We start from the raw sequence: 15,799 nt of genomic DNA, 5'->3' as shown, positions 1-15,799 counted from the left end.
TTCTACTTAATTAAAAAAATTATAAACTTTTCATTTGGATATAATTCCAGACTTACAAAGACTTTGGAAAAATAGCACCAAGAATTGAATCCCCTTCGGCTAGCCTTCCCACATGGTAGCATCTCGCATGACCTCAGCAGGAGGATCAAGACCCAGAAATCAACCCCCGTTCACAGCGATGAACCAATGAAAGGCCTCGTTAGAGTGTGACGACCACTGCACTGGCGTCCTTTTTCTGGACCAGGATCCAGTCCAGAGCCATACACTGTGGTCATTTCACACACACAGCCGTGAAGAAAATACCAGAAAAATGAGAAATGGGCAGAGTGGCAGATGATTTTATTAGATCAACGGCCCGTTTGTCCACCATCGCCCTTGACATTCTAAGCGGGTTTATATCACTCCAAACAGGAACGATGACTTCGCTGGTAAATTAACTGAGACTTTTCCGAACAAGTGCACAAGAGTGCTTTCTTTCCAGGATGACATTCTCTTTCTTTAACTTTGTCACCGGAGGCAGAAGAGAGTTGTGCAAACCTCAGATCTCTTTCAAAGCTGTGCTCCTGAGTGAGCACAGGTACCGCTCCTGCCTTTACAAAGGAACGTGCAAAACCAGCCTCAGAAGTGATGATATTGGAGCCCCTGGGGTGGGGGGGGAGGCTCTGTGTTTTAGCGTCTGCCTTCGGCTCAGGTCGTGGTCCTGGGGTCCTGGGGTCGAGCCCCACCACATCGGGCTCCCTGCCCAGCGCAGAGCCTGCTTCTCCCTCTGCCCCCTGCTTGTGCTCTCTCTCACTGTCTCTCTCTCTCTCTCTCTCTCAAATAAATAAAATCCTTTAAAAAAAAAAGAAGTGATGGTATCAGTGAATGTTTGTCAAAACCCATAAAAGGCACGGCGCCAAGCCTGAACCCTAATGTCAACCAGGACCTTTGGTTAATAGTAACCACGTGTCAAGACTGGCTCATTGACAGTAACAAATGTACTGACTTCTGTGAAAGGCTAATGAGGGAAACCATGTGAGTGTGTGTGTGTGGAGGGGGGCTATGGGGATTCTCCTACATCCTGCTCAGTTTTTCTGTGACCCTAAAGTGAGCTTAAAAAGGAGCCTATTCGATTAAAGAAAAAAGTGATGATAGTTTCGTCAGGGAAAAAAAGCAGATATGCTCTTGGCAAAACTCCCTTATCAAACAACGTGCATTTGCTCACAACGTTTTTGCTCTGATGTGCAGAGGATGAGGAGGCTTCCAGCAAATGCTTGGTACATGTGTGACGTCATAGGACAGTTTAGATATCTTGCATCTTCACTGGAAACACAGGCTACAGAGAAGACACATTTTGTGGTTGGTGATCCATTGTAAACTGTGACCTGTGTGGGTGACACGCCAGCCCCGTGGGCCACCTGGAAGGGTCACCGTGGCACTGGAGGGGCATGTGTGGGAAGCCGAGACATGGAGGGAGCCATGGATGGTCCATTCACAGACTCCCCGGCCTTGACTCAGCGCTGACGAGCTGGACAGCAAATACAAGATTCGGCTTTCCTGAAGCCACGTGGGCCGGGGATCAGGGGCATGATGCCTCCCTGCGTGCTGAAGCAGGAGCTGAGTTTCTGATGACACCAATAAAGAAATTCCTGTGATTTCAAGTGGCATATCTCCAGGATGTATGTCGTAGAACTTGAATCCATCAGTCCAGGGCCATAACTATCGTGACCTTTAATACTGGGAACCAGATCTCAGGATTTTCGAAGAAGACTCACAGCGTCCCAAGGGGCTGGGCTGCTGACACGCTGGCTTCTCAAACCTGACACATGAGGGTTTTCTTCATCTGGGGGAGGACGAAATCGATGGTGCAGTCCTAGACGTATCTGAAAGCTGCTTCAGGTGCCGCAAAGCTGACACAAGCTCTGTTGGTAGCGGAAAGCAGCCAGAGAGCGCTCAGAATCCACCTGCCACTGTTCTCCCAGGTGACTTCGCTTCTCACCCTTCTGGCTTCGGCGCAGCACGTGCTGATGGACCTGGTGTGTAGCAATCCTGAGTGGAGTCGCTAGGGCAGACACCATCCTGACCTCTGCATGATCTGAATACCCAGAGCTGCCACTACCTGTGAGCCAGGACTCCGATTTCCTGGAAACGTAGAGTTCACAAAGACGCCACTCAGATGGGAATGTGACCCCTGGGTCAGCTTATCCTTCATTAGGCCAGACCTAGAGGCCCCGATGAGCCACCGCAATGGTATGTCCCCCCATGGGCAGGAATGCTCTATTTTTATTATGGTAAGAATTGGTTAGACCATTTGTCTTCATCAGTTCCTGTTGTGTGGCCCGTGGGGACCACTTGTTTGTACACATGGCCTCCTGCAGCTGGAGAGTCTTGAGGGAGGAGGGGCCCTCCGAGGGCAGCTGTCGGGGTGGCAGGGTCTCTGCCTTGTGCAGCCCGAGAGCCCCCAGCCTCCGCTTGACACAACTCAAAGGGCAAATCCTGGGCTGAAACAGCAAGACCAAGCCTCTGAGTTTAGAACCTGTGCTCTGTGTGGTTAATAAAAGTGCAACAGAAAATGGTTTTATTAAAAACTCTCCATTTGGGCAATTAAGTTTTAAGATTTATGTAATACTGGGGATCCCTGGGTGGCGCAGCGGTTTAGCGCCTGCCTTTGGCCCAGGGCGCGATCCTGGAGACCCAGGATCGAATCCCACGTCGGGCTCCTGGTGCCTGGAGCCTGCTTCTCCCTCTGCCTATGTCTCTGCCTCTCTCTCTCTCTCTCTCTGTGTGACTATCATAAATAAATAAATTAAAAAAAAAAGATTTATGTAATACTGATGAAATAAAGTCTCAAGAAAATCTGCCATCAAAAGTCTGAAATCTCTCATTGAGGCTGTACGGGTGATTCCCTGCGGTCTTCATGCTCTGTTTTCAGAATTAATTTAAGATCTGAAAACTCTGACAGAAAAAGCTGGCCGGCATCAAGTGTTGGATGCAGGAGCCCTCTTTTAATTCTATTCCAATCCCAAGGCCATTCTGATTCTCGGCTCCTGGAAAGGCCCTCAGATCTCTGTTGCATATGCGTGAGATGTTCTCCTGCCAAAACAAGCTGATGAACAACAGAGCAGGAAGGGTCAGCACTCAGACTGCCTTCTGAGATGATCACTGCTGGGGCTTGCACGGAGAGGGGTGTCAAACACAGCCTGTTCATGGATTCCCAATGGACTGAAAAACATGATTCTTCAAGCTGAGTGGCCTGGGGTCAGGGCTGCACATTTGCTTGCAGTAGGATAGTGTGGACCATAGAGAACATTGTGGTTTCTCACTAAATCTGTGGCCTGTGATCCTAGTATATTCTGCTATTATGCGCTGATGCAATTTGCTACCATTGAACCTGTCATGTCCGTGACAGTTCATGTGGCCTGTGAGGAATGCCTTCTCATCAGTGCCAGCTCGAAACTCACATCATTTCAGCCAGTCTTCCAAGGGAGAACGTGTGTGGATGCCTATGGCTGCCCAGGCCCTGGTGGGCTGCAGGGACTGAGTGAGGCGAGGTGCCTCTGGAAAGCAAGTAACTTCTCTTCACCCTGCCCACAGAACCAGGTCCTAGGGAGCACTCTGGACATAGCGGACAGTGAGACCAGAGGGGAGTGCTCTCTGAGGTCAGGTAGCCCCAGAGCACATCAGCACGAAAAGAACAGGGATGGGGCAAGAGCATCACCTTCTTCTTCTTCTTCTTCTTTTTTTTTTTTTTTAAGATTTAATTAATTTATTTGAAAGAGAAAGACAGAGATAGAGATAGCAGGAGAGAACACGAGTGGGGAGAAGGAGAAGCAGGCTCACCACTGAGCAGGGAGCCTGACTCGCAGGACCCTGAGATCCTGACCTGAGCTGAAGCCAGACATTTAACCGACTGAGCCACCCAGGCGCCCCCAGAGCATCACCTTCTGTTTCAAGAGGTTATTAACTCAACACCAAAAGACGAAGTTATTTTCTAATTGATACTCAGTGAATGTAATCCATCACATTAACAATCTCCAGAAGAAAAAACTCATGATCGTATCAGTGAAGAAAAAACATTTGACAAAAATTAATATTCATTTATGATAAATACTTGCAGAAAATGAGGGACAGAAGGGAATTTCCTCAACCTGAAAAAGGGCATCTATGAAAATCTACAGCCAATATCACACTTGGTGGTGAAAGACTGAAGATTTTCTCCTAAGATTAGGAACAAAGCAAAGATGTCCACCCTTGCCACTCCTGTTCAACACCATACTGGAAGCCCTAGCTAGTGCAAAAAGACAAAAAAAAAAAAAAAAAAAAAAAAAAAAAGGAATAAAAGTCATCTAGATTGGAAAAAGAGAAATAATATTGTTTCTATTTGCAAAGAACAAAAAACTCTTGCAGCTCTTACAAGTGAGTTCAGCCAGGCCACAGGATGCAAGGCCAACAGCCAAAAATCAACAGCTGGAAACTGAAATTAAAAAGCAATATTGGGCAGCCTGGGTGGCACAGCGGTTCAGCGCCGCCTGCAGCCCACAGTGTGATCCTGGAGACCCGGGATCAAGTCCCATGTCGGGCTCCCTGCATGGAGCCTGCTTCTCCCTCTGCCTGTGTCTCTGCCTCTCTCTCACGCTCTGTATCTCTCATGAGTAAATAAAATAAAATCTTTAAAAAAAAGCAATACCATTTATAGTAGCTCCAGAAACATAAAATATTAAGGCATAAATCTAACAAAATATGTATAGAATTTGCATGCTAAAAACTACAAAGTGCTGATGACAGAAATCAAAGATCTAAATAAATGGGAAAAAAACATACTATGTTCATGGATGGGAAGACCCAATAGAGTCAAGATGTCAGTTCTCCCCCAAATTGATCTACAGGTCTAATGCTGCTTAGTCAAAATCTCATAGACAGAATGACCTAAAACTTACAAAGAAAAATCTACAATTATATAAATAGCCCACAAAATGGTGAAATGAGAGGAAACACTCGACACAGCTTTGAATGAAAAGACACTCTAAAGACTGGGAGAACATACTTGCAAACCACGCATCTGACAGGGGACGTGTATCCAGGATATGTAGAGAACTCTCAAAACTCAACAGTAAGAAAACAAACAACCCAGTTAAAAAATAAACAAATGTCTTGAACTGATAGGTCACCAAAGAGCATCTAACGAGAGGCAAGCAAGCACATGAAAAGCTGCTTACCATCCTTGGCAACTGAGAAAATGCAAGTCACAATCACAGTGAGATACCACTACACGCCTATCAGAACGACGAAAATGAAGAATGGTCGACAACACCAAGTGCTGGTGACGAGGTGGAGCATAGGGACTCATACGTCATTGGGGGGGAGGGTAACACAAAATGGTACAACCACTTGGGAAAACTGTTGGTGGTTTCCAATAACGTTAAACATACACTTACCGTGGGAACCAGCAATCCCGTTTGTAGGTATTTATCCAAAAGAAAGGAAAACATGTGTCCATACAAAAAGCCGTACGCGAATACTTACAGAGGCTTTTTATTCATAATCAGCAAAGACTGGAAACTGCCCAAATGACCCTCAAATGGTGAATGGATGAATGAGCCATGGTGTAACAGAGTCCTACCCAGTAGCAAAGAAGAAGCGAGTCCTGATTTCTGTGACAACTTGAAAGGGTCTCAAAGGCACAGAGTGAGTGAAAGGGGCGGCCTCAGGAGTTTACCTACTGTATGTTCTGTTTATACGACACTCCTGAAAAGACAAAACTAGAGTGACAGACGACCAATCAGCATTTGCCAGGGGCTGTGGGCCGTGGGAGGAGGGAGATTTTAGGGTGAGGAGCCACTCTGCACCCTGACCGTGGCAACAGTGACATGAGGTTGTTGCGTCAAAACTCAGGGCTGCACGCCAAAGTCGGTCAATTTTACTCTGTGTTAATTTTCCAAATGAAGTAAAAGTAAGCATGGAAAATAGACTTTAAGAGCAGACGCATTTATAAAGTGGGCCACGGACTGTCTGGGGCAGGAGCGTGGGGCAGTAAGTGGGTGCAGTTCCCAAGACAGAGGCAGTGGTCACATGGATGGACGGGCCTGGGCGTCTGTGACAGCGACACCAATGGTGGCCATGCTGGACTCAGGACTCAGACACGACTTCCACGGCAGCCCGGCAGGGGCCTTCTGCCCTCTTTGTTTACCAGAGTACCTGGTCCCCAGGGGTGGACACTTGCCTCAGATCACACGCCCCTCCGGGTGGCAGGGCTCCGGCTCCAGTACCCCAGGCTGCCTTCCACTCACCATCCCTGCCGCTGAGGAGGGTCTATTCAGGGTCTACCCTGCTGCCCCCGAGAGCCTCGTACATACCGTAGCTGGCGATGACCGGGAAGTGTGGGCCAGGGAGTGTCTGGTGCTGTCCATCCCCCCGTGGATGAGATAGGCTCCCGCGCTGGAGACAATGGGGCTCCCCCCGACATCCATGGTGATGCCCACCATGCTGTGGGAGGGGACCGCCGGCGGGGAGGAGCCTGCCACGGTCACCTGGGCGCCGCCCGGGGCCTCGAAGTAAGAAGCTGCGCTGCTGGGGGCGTACATCTGAGGCTCGGGGTTGTAGGCATAGGCCGTCCGTCTGTCAGGAAGAGAGAAGGGCCTCCTCTGAGTCTCACGGGAATCCAGCAAGACTTCACAATCAAAGCTGGAGCCCCTTGAGACCGAACGCACGGGGTGATTCAGACATGAAGTGTCAGGGCAGTGCAAAGGTCAAAGTGATCACTTCTGGAAATATTAAGGATCACAGGATGACTCATCGAAACTACTGCTGAAGAATTCTAAGTGTGTAAATGGGTTGCAAGAGGGAGCTCCTTTGTGGAGATGGAACGATTCTGTGTCTTACTGTGGTTACACGCAATCTGCACACAGGGTAAAGTGGCCTGGACCACACACACGCACACGCACGCACACGAATGCGTGCAGGCTGGTACCTGTGACAGAGGCTGACAGTGCATCCCAGTGTCAACCCCCTGTGCTACAGTCACAGAAGAGGTCACCCCTGGGGGAGGCAGGGTAAAGGGCACACACGACTCGGCACCAAGTCTGCAACTTCCCGAGGGCCCGTGATTCTCTCAAAACAAAGTTTTTGCAAAATGAAATTGTGTAATAAAAAGAAGTTCTGAGCGATACCAAGAATTTTCTGATGTTCCTTCACCGTTTGGATTAAATGACTAACCCTGTGCTCTGAGACTCAGATTTTTAGGTTCTGTTGCCTCGTGGAGAGCTGGTCCCAGTCAAAGGCAGTGCCTGGAGCTTAGGGGTGTGTCTCGAGGGCTGGTCCCTCTGGGTGGCAGCGAGGCCTCTCTAACCAGCCTCCAGGAGGCCTGCACCCCTGTCTCGCCTCCCTGGGTGACAGCCTACCTAACTGTAGCACAGGATCAAGTCTGAGAAGTTGACAGTGGGGCGACCTACAGACCTTGCTCCGATTTCCCGGGCTGTTCGGGCCCTGTCGTGCATCTGCGTGTGCACAGTGCGCTTCCGTGCTGCGCTGCAGAAACTCGCACAGCTCCGGGGGGCACAATAGGCCCCCTCACACCCGATCCCTGAACTTCTGGAAGGAGGTCGTGGAAATCAAACGAACCAAAGGGCTCGTGTCTTGAGGGCAATGAGCTTCATGGGAAATGTATCATTTTGTGCCCCAAACACCACAGAGTTCGAAGGCAGAACACTCTAGAAGTCCTTGACAAATGGAAAATCAAGTTTTATCAACATCATAAAGAGCCAGAGGTGAACACAGGCAAGGATGAGAAGGCAGAGAGAGAAATGGTTTCTGGATTGTGAAGACTGAATCTTCAGACTTAACAGCCGGATCGGGGTTTTGTTTCGTTGTGTGTTGTTGAAAGGCTGCCTTTTCCAGGAGTGAGATCTATAACGGCCTGGAGATTTCTGAAATCCTCCACAGGGCTCTGAAGTCCTGGGACTGTTGTGACAGTTCCAACATCACCCAGAGGAGGAGGAGGAGCTTCTGCACACAGAGCCCCAAGTGGGAAAGGTGGTGGAGGAGGGAGTCCTGGGGGAAGGTTCTGGACAAGGCCCACACGTGCCCACCAGGAGGGCCCTTCCGAGGGGAGGGGAAACCCACGTACAAGGCTCCATTCGTGTAGACGGCGTCTCCGCCTTCCACGTACTGCACCTGCGGGGGGTACACGTGTTGCACGGACTGGACCTGAAACAACATCAGATACCTGGTGTCACGCACGGCGATCTCCTGGTGGCGTGCACTGGGCACGTCTCCTCTTGCCTTTGGTGAACACCTACTCCTACATTTCAGATTTCCCACCACAGTCGTCACTTCTACCAAGAAACTACCAGAAATGGTCACCAACAGGCCCCGCGGGAATTGAACTGCTACCAATCTGATGCATTTTCTGTGTATGGCAGTTGTTTCTGCCGGGGAGCACGGGGTGGGGGTGGGGGTGCCGAGGCGGGGCCCCCTTTCTGGGGTAGGGGGAGGAACCCAGCGGGAAGCTCAGAGCAAAGCTGCAGAGCAGAGCTGGGATGGTCAGTCCCTCCTGCCCGCCAGGGGTGGGTCCCACTGGACAGTAGAAGAAGCCAGAGCTGTGGACGGAATGTGACCTTGGTGGTGGGGGTCAGACACCCCTCAACCCCACAGGGCAGAGGGCTCGAGCTTGTGATACCCTACATGGCCTCCCTGATGTCCCCTCTGGGTGCCTCTGGCAGCCCTACCCGGTGCGGGGGGTGTCCTGGGAGCCACACTGGGGAGACCTTCAGTCTGAGCAGAATGGAGGGAGTGGGGTGCCTGGAGTGGGAGATGGGAGAGGGGCACCAGGACGCCCCCAGCCCCGCCCGCCACGCCCCTGCCCTCACCTGTGTAATGTCAGTTCAGCACCTCAGCAGCCAGGGACGCTGGCCCTGGTGGTGCCTAACCCAACCTCCTCTGGGAGTGAGAAAATCAGGGGCTGGTTTCATTGTGACCTCTCTCTAAAGCCTCTTCAGGGAGCGGCAGGATGGGGCTGATTCCCACCTCCCAGGACAACCCAACACGGTGCACACACACACAAGCCCCGAGAATAACAAGCGTGCCTCGAGAAGGTTCCAGGGATTAACGTGCTGGGGGTGGGCTGTGCCTGAGGGGGCTGGGTGAAACCCAGAAGTCACTCTGCAAGTCCAGGTTGCCCAGAGAGGAAGGCTGGGGCAGGCCCAGCTCCACAGAGAGGAAGCTTCTGGAATCACGACACTGGGCGTGTCTCCCTCAAGATGCTGAGACAGAGCCACTGGTTCCCTGCTGGACCTGCCAGGAGCCTTTGCTTCCCGCCCATGACCCCGAAGGCGGCCCCAGTTGCCACCAGACAAGGGCCTCTAAACACACCAGCAACCTAAGCGGGGCCCCTTGGGGAGAGACGTGTGCCTTCTGGTCTCAGCTGCACCGTAATTATGCTCAGGGTCCTTTTAGGCAAAAGGCTGCACTCACTTCGACCCAGTAGGTCACAGAGCACAAGTCAGCAAACTCCAGCGCTTGGGCCAAACCTGGCCCGCCTCTTTTTTGTAAATAAAGTTTTACTGGCACACAGCCACGCCCCTTCGCGTACATCTACAGCGGCTTCTGTGAGACCGTGGCAGGAGTTCAGCAGTTGTGTCAGGATCGGCCAGTCCACTAAGCCGAAAAATGTGCTATTTGGCCTTTTCCAGAAAGGTCTGCCCTCCGGTGCTCTAGATGACAGGGACTCTGATCTGCCGGTGAGCCCGGGCTTTGAAGCTCTGGTCCCGGACCACCTGATTTCACAAGGAGCACTTCCTGGGTCAGTGCACTGGTCTGAGGGCAGGACACTGGCCTCCCTAGGACGGTCCACGTTCCTGCAGTCCAGCAGTCACGTGGCTTCTCTGCGTGTCCACCTCAGCACCCCAGGGCTCTATGGAAGTGCTGGCTTGCACCCCAAATGCTGAATTTCTGAACGAATGAAAGGCCATCAGCTTTCTTGGCTTATTGCAAACTCTGTGCAGTAAAAGAGTTTTTTTTTCTTTTTTAACATAGCTCCTAAAGAACCTTTTGGTAAAGGACCGAAGATATCAAAGACCATGGAATAGCAGCAACAGAAAAGGATGCAATGTTCAGAGAGGGCTCCGGATCGCTAAGTGCTAGCGTGCCCCGTTGGCACCTGTGCTGTGGTTACCTGCTGTGGCACCTGCTGGACCCTGGGGAGGGAGATTGGCTGCATCTGAGCCCCTTTGGGAGCCGAGCCCGCTGCCTGGACCAACACCCTCTAAAAGGGAAGGAGAGAAGGACATTTAGACTTGTCAGAGTTTAGTCCTTAAAACAAACACCGATTAGAACCAGAGCACCGCCACCTACTCCACTGTCACCTCACAGAAACATAAGCAGGACTGAGGGGAGAGGAGAGGATGGGGCACGCATGTGCACGGGTGCGCGCGCACACACACACACACACACACACACACACTCACTAGCACGCAGGAGTGCACGCGCCTCCACCTGCCCCCAGCAGCTCTCCCGCCTTGGGGCCTGTTCTGCAAGGCGACGTGCGCTGTCCCTGGCGCCGGGCTGAGAGGACCCTCTGGACAGCTGTCCACACCACCTTCCCATGGTGGGAAGTTGGGCTGGACGCGGCAGGGCTGGGAGGTGAAGCGAGAAGAGGGTATCTGGGGACCCGAGGCAGCGGGAACTCCTCTCTCTGGCAAAGGAGAGAGGCTCTCGCTGGTGAGGGAGGCAGGGCAGCCAGTGGGCATGAGCATTTGGAGCTTTCCAGAAAGGGGGTGCCCCAAATACGCAGCAGGAAGTCTCTGCCTGGGGAGCAGAGGATGCACCTGGGGGCGGGGCGGGCACGTGGGGGGGGCTGGGGGCCTGGGTGCATCTCTAGCAGGGGCGGGAGCCCTGGAACTGGGGAGGGACGTGGTGGCCGCGGTGGGACCCTGGCACCAGCCAGGTCCTGGGGCCGCAGGAGTCTGGGGCCTGGCGGGAAGGACCCAAGGCGGCCCGGGGCGGACGGCTGATGTGTCAGGTTGCGGTGGGCAGGGCAGCAAGTCAGTTGGGCTACAACTGAATCTGATCACACCCCCTGCGCCCCCTCGGATGGGCTTCCGAGGCCCACGCCGGGGCTGCCGCATTGGCAGGAAATAAAAGCTAAACGTGTCCGACTATCCATCCTGAGATGAACAGACCACTCAGGCCTGTCTTCTTGTTCTTGGGGAATTATGCGGCTGTTTCATCAATTCCGTCATGCTTCTGACCCCTGGGATCGTACTGGGGGTGGTCACGTGGCCACAGGGGGCCTCTGCACACATCTCCGAGCTTCCAGGCTGTTCCGCCGCCCTCGGCTTTGTGTGGTCTCCAGTCACTGACTTTATGTTTACGTCTGCGGTGTGTTTCCATCCGTGGCAAAAAGCCAGAAGTCAAGGGCCTTCGTGTGCAAAGTCCCTCCTTGCAAATTTTAAAGACTACATCCATTCTAATGCTGGCATTCTAACCCATTTTGTGCCTTATCCATAGTCTTCCTGGGTAACGGGTATTTCCCAGGTGCGAGAAAACTTCCCTTAAAAGACAGAAATAGGCTCAGCTGGTTTCTTTTGGTGTTTGTATCTTTGAGTCCTTGGTGGGACGTTTTCAACAGCAAAAAAGCCAGATAATGGGGACATGCTGGGGCAGCGGGCACAGAGCAAACGGTGTGGCTGTTTCAACAGCAGCTGCCTTGGGACCGAGATGTTAATTTGGGAAAATACAGATTCCTCTCTCTGCTGACTCGGGTGTTTTTCAAAACCTAGGAGGATGCGTGCCCCCCGCCCCGGCCACACTGGTTTTCCCAGAACAGCTCGAGCCCCGAGCAGCAGGGGCTGGTCTGTTACCTGCGGGGAGGCTGGCACAGGCCGGGCCACGGGAGCCTGGGCTGCCGCCGACGGACACAGAGCCACAGAAGCCGGCGAATCGGATCCACCCTCTGAGTTCTGCATGCTCAGCTCTAAAGAAAGGCGGAGAGAGGTTGAGTGGAGCGGGGTTGCCATCCGGAAGCCCCAGGAGGCAACGTCAGACGCGGACAAGCTCGCCAAGGGGTTACTGTCTAGGCCTCAAAATCCAAATGCAAGGAAGGATGCTGGCTGTACCCAGGAAGGAAGACAGGGATCCGGGGGGCCCACGTGTTCACAGAGTGACGAGGGGGGGGGGGCTAGGAAGTGTTTTTCCCAATATGAAACCAGAAGTCGGCTCTGCGGGCCTTCCTCAGTGGCAGGCTGGAGCAGCTCACTGCTTCTCCCCTTGCCGGTCTGATCCGGCCTGAGCTGCTTTCCAGCCCTTATACCATTGTTTACTCATTTATACAGCTAATCGCAAGCTCTTGAAGGATGTTTGCCATCTGGGGACCCAGTGTCTCCCCCTCAGCACTGGGGACGCCGGGGCCGGGTCGTCGGTTGGGCGGACCTCGGCATCCCTGACCTCTACTCATTAGATGCCAGCAGCAGCACCTCTCTCCCCACCCCACCCCGTCAGCACAACCCAAACATCTGTAGATATTGTCCAAGGGAGGAAAAAGGTGACACAAAGTGGGGGTAAAGAAGCATTTTATCTTGGGCTTGGATAGAAGTCCTGCCTTCTGTTCCTGGAGATCCTTTTTTCTTTTTTTTTTTTTTTTTAAGATTTTATTTATTTATTAGAGAGAAAGAGTGAGCATGAGTGGGAGAAGGGGCAGTGGGAGAAGCAAACTCCCCACTGAGCAAAGGGCCTGACATGGAACTTAATCCCAGGACCCTGGGATCATGACCTGAGGCCAAAGGCAGATGCTTAACTGAGCCACCCAGGTGTCCCAAGTGTTCCTGGAGATCCTTACCCACAAGAAAGCATAAAAGCTTATTTCTTTACAGCCGGATGCATACGTCTCACAAATAGGTAGTTTAAAAATTCTATACCAAAAGACTCATTTCATTTTTTCCCTAAGATTTTATTTATTTGACAGCGTGCACGCACAGGTGGGGGGAGCAGCAGAGGGAGAGAGAGAAGCAGGCTCCCCACGAAGCAGAGAGCACGATGCCGGGATCGATCCCAGGACCCTGAGATCATGGCCTGAGCCGAAGGCAGACGCTTCACCGACAGCCACCCAGGCGTCCCCCAAAAGACTCATTTCATACCAGAACAATGTGACAGATGATACAAAAAAAGACCATTCCATGAAAATGCTCAAGGCCCAACAGTCTTCACTTCTTAAGAACTGGCTGCTTTCGGTCCTTGAGAAGCTGTTAAATATGCAAACTGGAGATTGGGAGTGGCTTAGTGGGCAGGTGCACCCCCGTCCTGCGCAGCACGTCCTCCCCAGCTGTCAAGTGGGGTCTCCCCACTTCTGCCTGGTGGAGAGGCCTGAGCAGCACAGTGCGCGCTGCGGTGCTCAAACCGGCGGCCAGAATTTTCCATCTGCTTTCCTCGTACCACAAGAGCTCCCACCTCTAAGAACAAGTCAAGAAAGCCGAAAGCCATGTGTGGGTGTTTAAATATGTGAGTGTTGGCTTAACCCCGTCTTCATTGATGAGGAACATTCTAGGACTTGGCCCGTTTCCCCTCCCAGAGCCTTTGGTACCTGGAGAGCCACTGGATGGATCCATGGCCATGGGGCCTGCGCCTGTGGCGGTTTCCTGTTTCCCTGACTCAGTCCTCGCCACTAGATGTCCCCAGAGTCGCGTGGTGATCAGCAGTCCCCTACTTTCTTCCTGGCTTTCAGAGGAGATGGAGAATTTCTCAAGTGTACTTCCTGGGTCTCCCAACTCTCTGCTTTCTGGACAGAATTGACCTTTGGAATGATTTTGTAGGGAGTTGCTTAATTGAGGTCTTATTTACAGTTTTCCCCAACGTTTGAGCCAGTCACCTGCACCCCACACACCACTTTGTTCCACTCTGAAGCCAGGAAGTGGGTAGTGGGAGGAGATCACTGGACTTGGTGGAGAGAACCCACTAGAGACAGAGCGGGAAAGCTGACTCAGAGCCCGGCTCCTTGTTCACAGGCAGAAATAACTCTGCTCCAGAGTCTAAGTCATTAAAACCAGGGGAGCCCGTGAGTGTGAGGCTAAGGGTAAGCCCACGCTCGGCTCACTGTGGCCAGAGCACAATTTCCAGAATTCAAGTTATTCAAGATTGTGCCAAGTTTTCACACTAATATGTTTCATAGTTTAACACTCTGTATACCACGTGCTGTTTGTCACACTGTTTAGCATACAGTGTCTAGGCCAAGAGTCACCAAACTTTTCCTGCAAAGGATCAGAGACTTTTGGGCACATCTGGTCCTGTTACAACTTCTAGACTTTGCTGTCCTGGCATAAAAGTAGCCATTGCTCACACACACGCACACACACACACACACACACACACACACGAGTGATCCTGTGTTCCAGTAAGACTTCATTTACAAAAAAAAAAAAAAAAAGGTGACAGGCCAGGTTTGGCCTACAGACCATTGTTGCCAGTCCTTGGTTCATATAATTTAGGTTTGATGAAGTGACGTGGTTTTGGAAGATGGGTAGAAAAAGGACACAGTCTGTATTCAAAACCTTGAGGTCCACAGGCCTGGATCCAGTGGGGAGTTCCTGTGGCCACATCTCACCAACATGTCAGAACCAGAGGGACCACAAGGGACAACCCAAATTGTTAGAAGGATAAAGCTGCCAGCGTTTAAAGACAAATGGAAACATCATCTAGTTTTAAATAGCAACAGTGCTCCTAAAGTTTATAAAGTCACCAACAGGGGTACCTGCGTGGCTCAGTCAGTTAAGCATCTGCCTTCGCTCAGGTCATGATCCCAGGGTCCTGGGATCGAGCCCTGCATTGGGCTCCCGGCTCAGCGGGGAGTCTGCTTCTCCCTCGCCCTCTGCCGTTCCCCCTGCTTATGCTCTATCTCTGTCAAATAAATAAGATAAATCTTAAAAAAAAAAAAATAAAACAAAGTCGCCAAGTCTCAGAAGCCAAGTATAGCCCTTAAAACTTAAACAGGAGTTTGGGCAGCAGGGAGAGATCCCTCTGGGAAGTGGTAGTGGGTTGAAAAGGGACTCCCAAAACTCATGACCACTCAGAATCTCTGAATGTGACCTTATCTGGAAATAGTGTCTTCGCAGGTATAATCAAGGTAAGGATCAAGGTGAGGTCATACTGGAGTGAGGTGAGCACTAAATCTAAGGACAGTGTTCTTGTAACAGACAGAAGAGGACACGTGGGGAGGAAGACCACATGGTGATGGAGGCGGAGAAGGAGGGATGCAGTGACACTCCAAGGAAGCCAAGGATGGCTGGGGCCACCAGAAATCAGAGGAGGTGAGAAGGATCCTTCCCTGGAGGGAGCACAGCCCGCTGACACCTTCTGGTCTCCAAACTGTGAGAGGCCAAATTTCAGTTGTTTCAAGCCACCTGGCCTGTGGTACTTTGAATGGCGGCCCCAGAAAACTCACGTAGGGCTCCATGTTATGAGGAGCATGGTTGGGACAAAAGCATCCCATGAGATGGCTTCCGGATAGTGCTTCAGTGTCCTGCATGACCCGGGCTTGACAAATATTTACCAAATGAATAAATACCTTAGTGTCTCCTTAGTATTACGGCCCATGCCGAATTATACAAAACTATATATAGTGTCTCAGATAGTGAGAGTCTATGTAAAGTTTCAGAACATTTACAATCTACCTGGTTATTTTAAGGGTGTATAGACTATTCTGGGAAATGTAATGACCTTTTGAGACTAACTGTTCTACTCCCCCTGAACACATCCCTTAATGGTAGCATCAGACAGACAGATACCATGTGGGCCAGCCTGGCTGCTCCAATATGCTGACACACAATATGACTGTCTG

General features: G+C 51.6%; 1 protein-coding gene across 4 annotated transcripts in view; it reads right to left on the bottom strand.

Moving 5' to 3' along the window:
* The window catches only part of RFX2 (regulatory factor X2), a 97,142-nt gene that overhangs the window by 29,738 nt on the left and 51,605 nt on the right, over positions 1–15,799 (bottom strand). For all 4 annotated transcript variants that reach the window (XM_077860303.1, XM_077860300.1, XM_077860302.1 and 1 more), the window contains exons 2-5: positions 11,835–11,947; positions 10,148–10,237; positions 8,102–8,181; positions 6,333–6,594 (exon numbers count right to left, since the gene is read on the bottom strand). In XM_077860303.1, coding sequence (XP_077716429.1) covers positions 6,333–6,594; positions 8,102–8,181; positions 10,148–10,237; positions 11,835–11,939 — 537 coding nt within the window. In that variant the 5' untranslated portion in view covers positions 11,940–11,947. The remainder of the gene's footprint in view (positions 1–6,332; positions 6,595–8,101; positions 8,182–10,147; positions 10,238–11,834; positions 11,948–15,799) is intronic.

Source organism: Canis aureus, chromosome 19, assembly GCF_053574225.1.
Source record: "Canis aureus isolate CA01 chromosome 19, VMU_Caureus_v.1.0, whole genome shotgun sequence".
Lineage (NCBI taxonomy): Eukaryota > Metazoa > Chordata > Mammalia > Carnivora > Canidae > Canis > Canis aureus.
The sequence above is the reverse complement of the archived record's forward strand: the minus strand, read 5'-3'. Positions and strand labels throughout refer to the sequence as shown.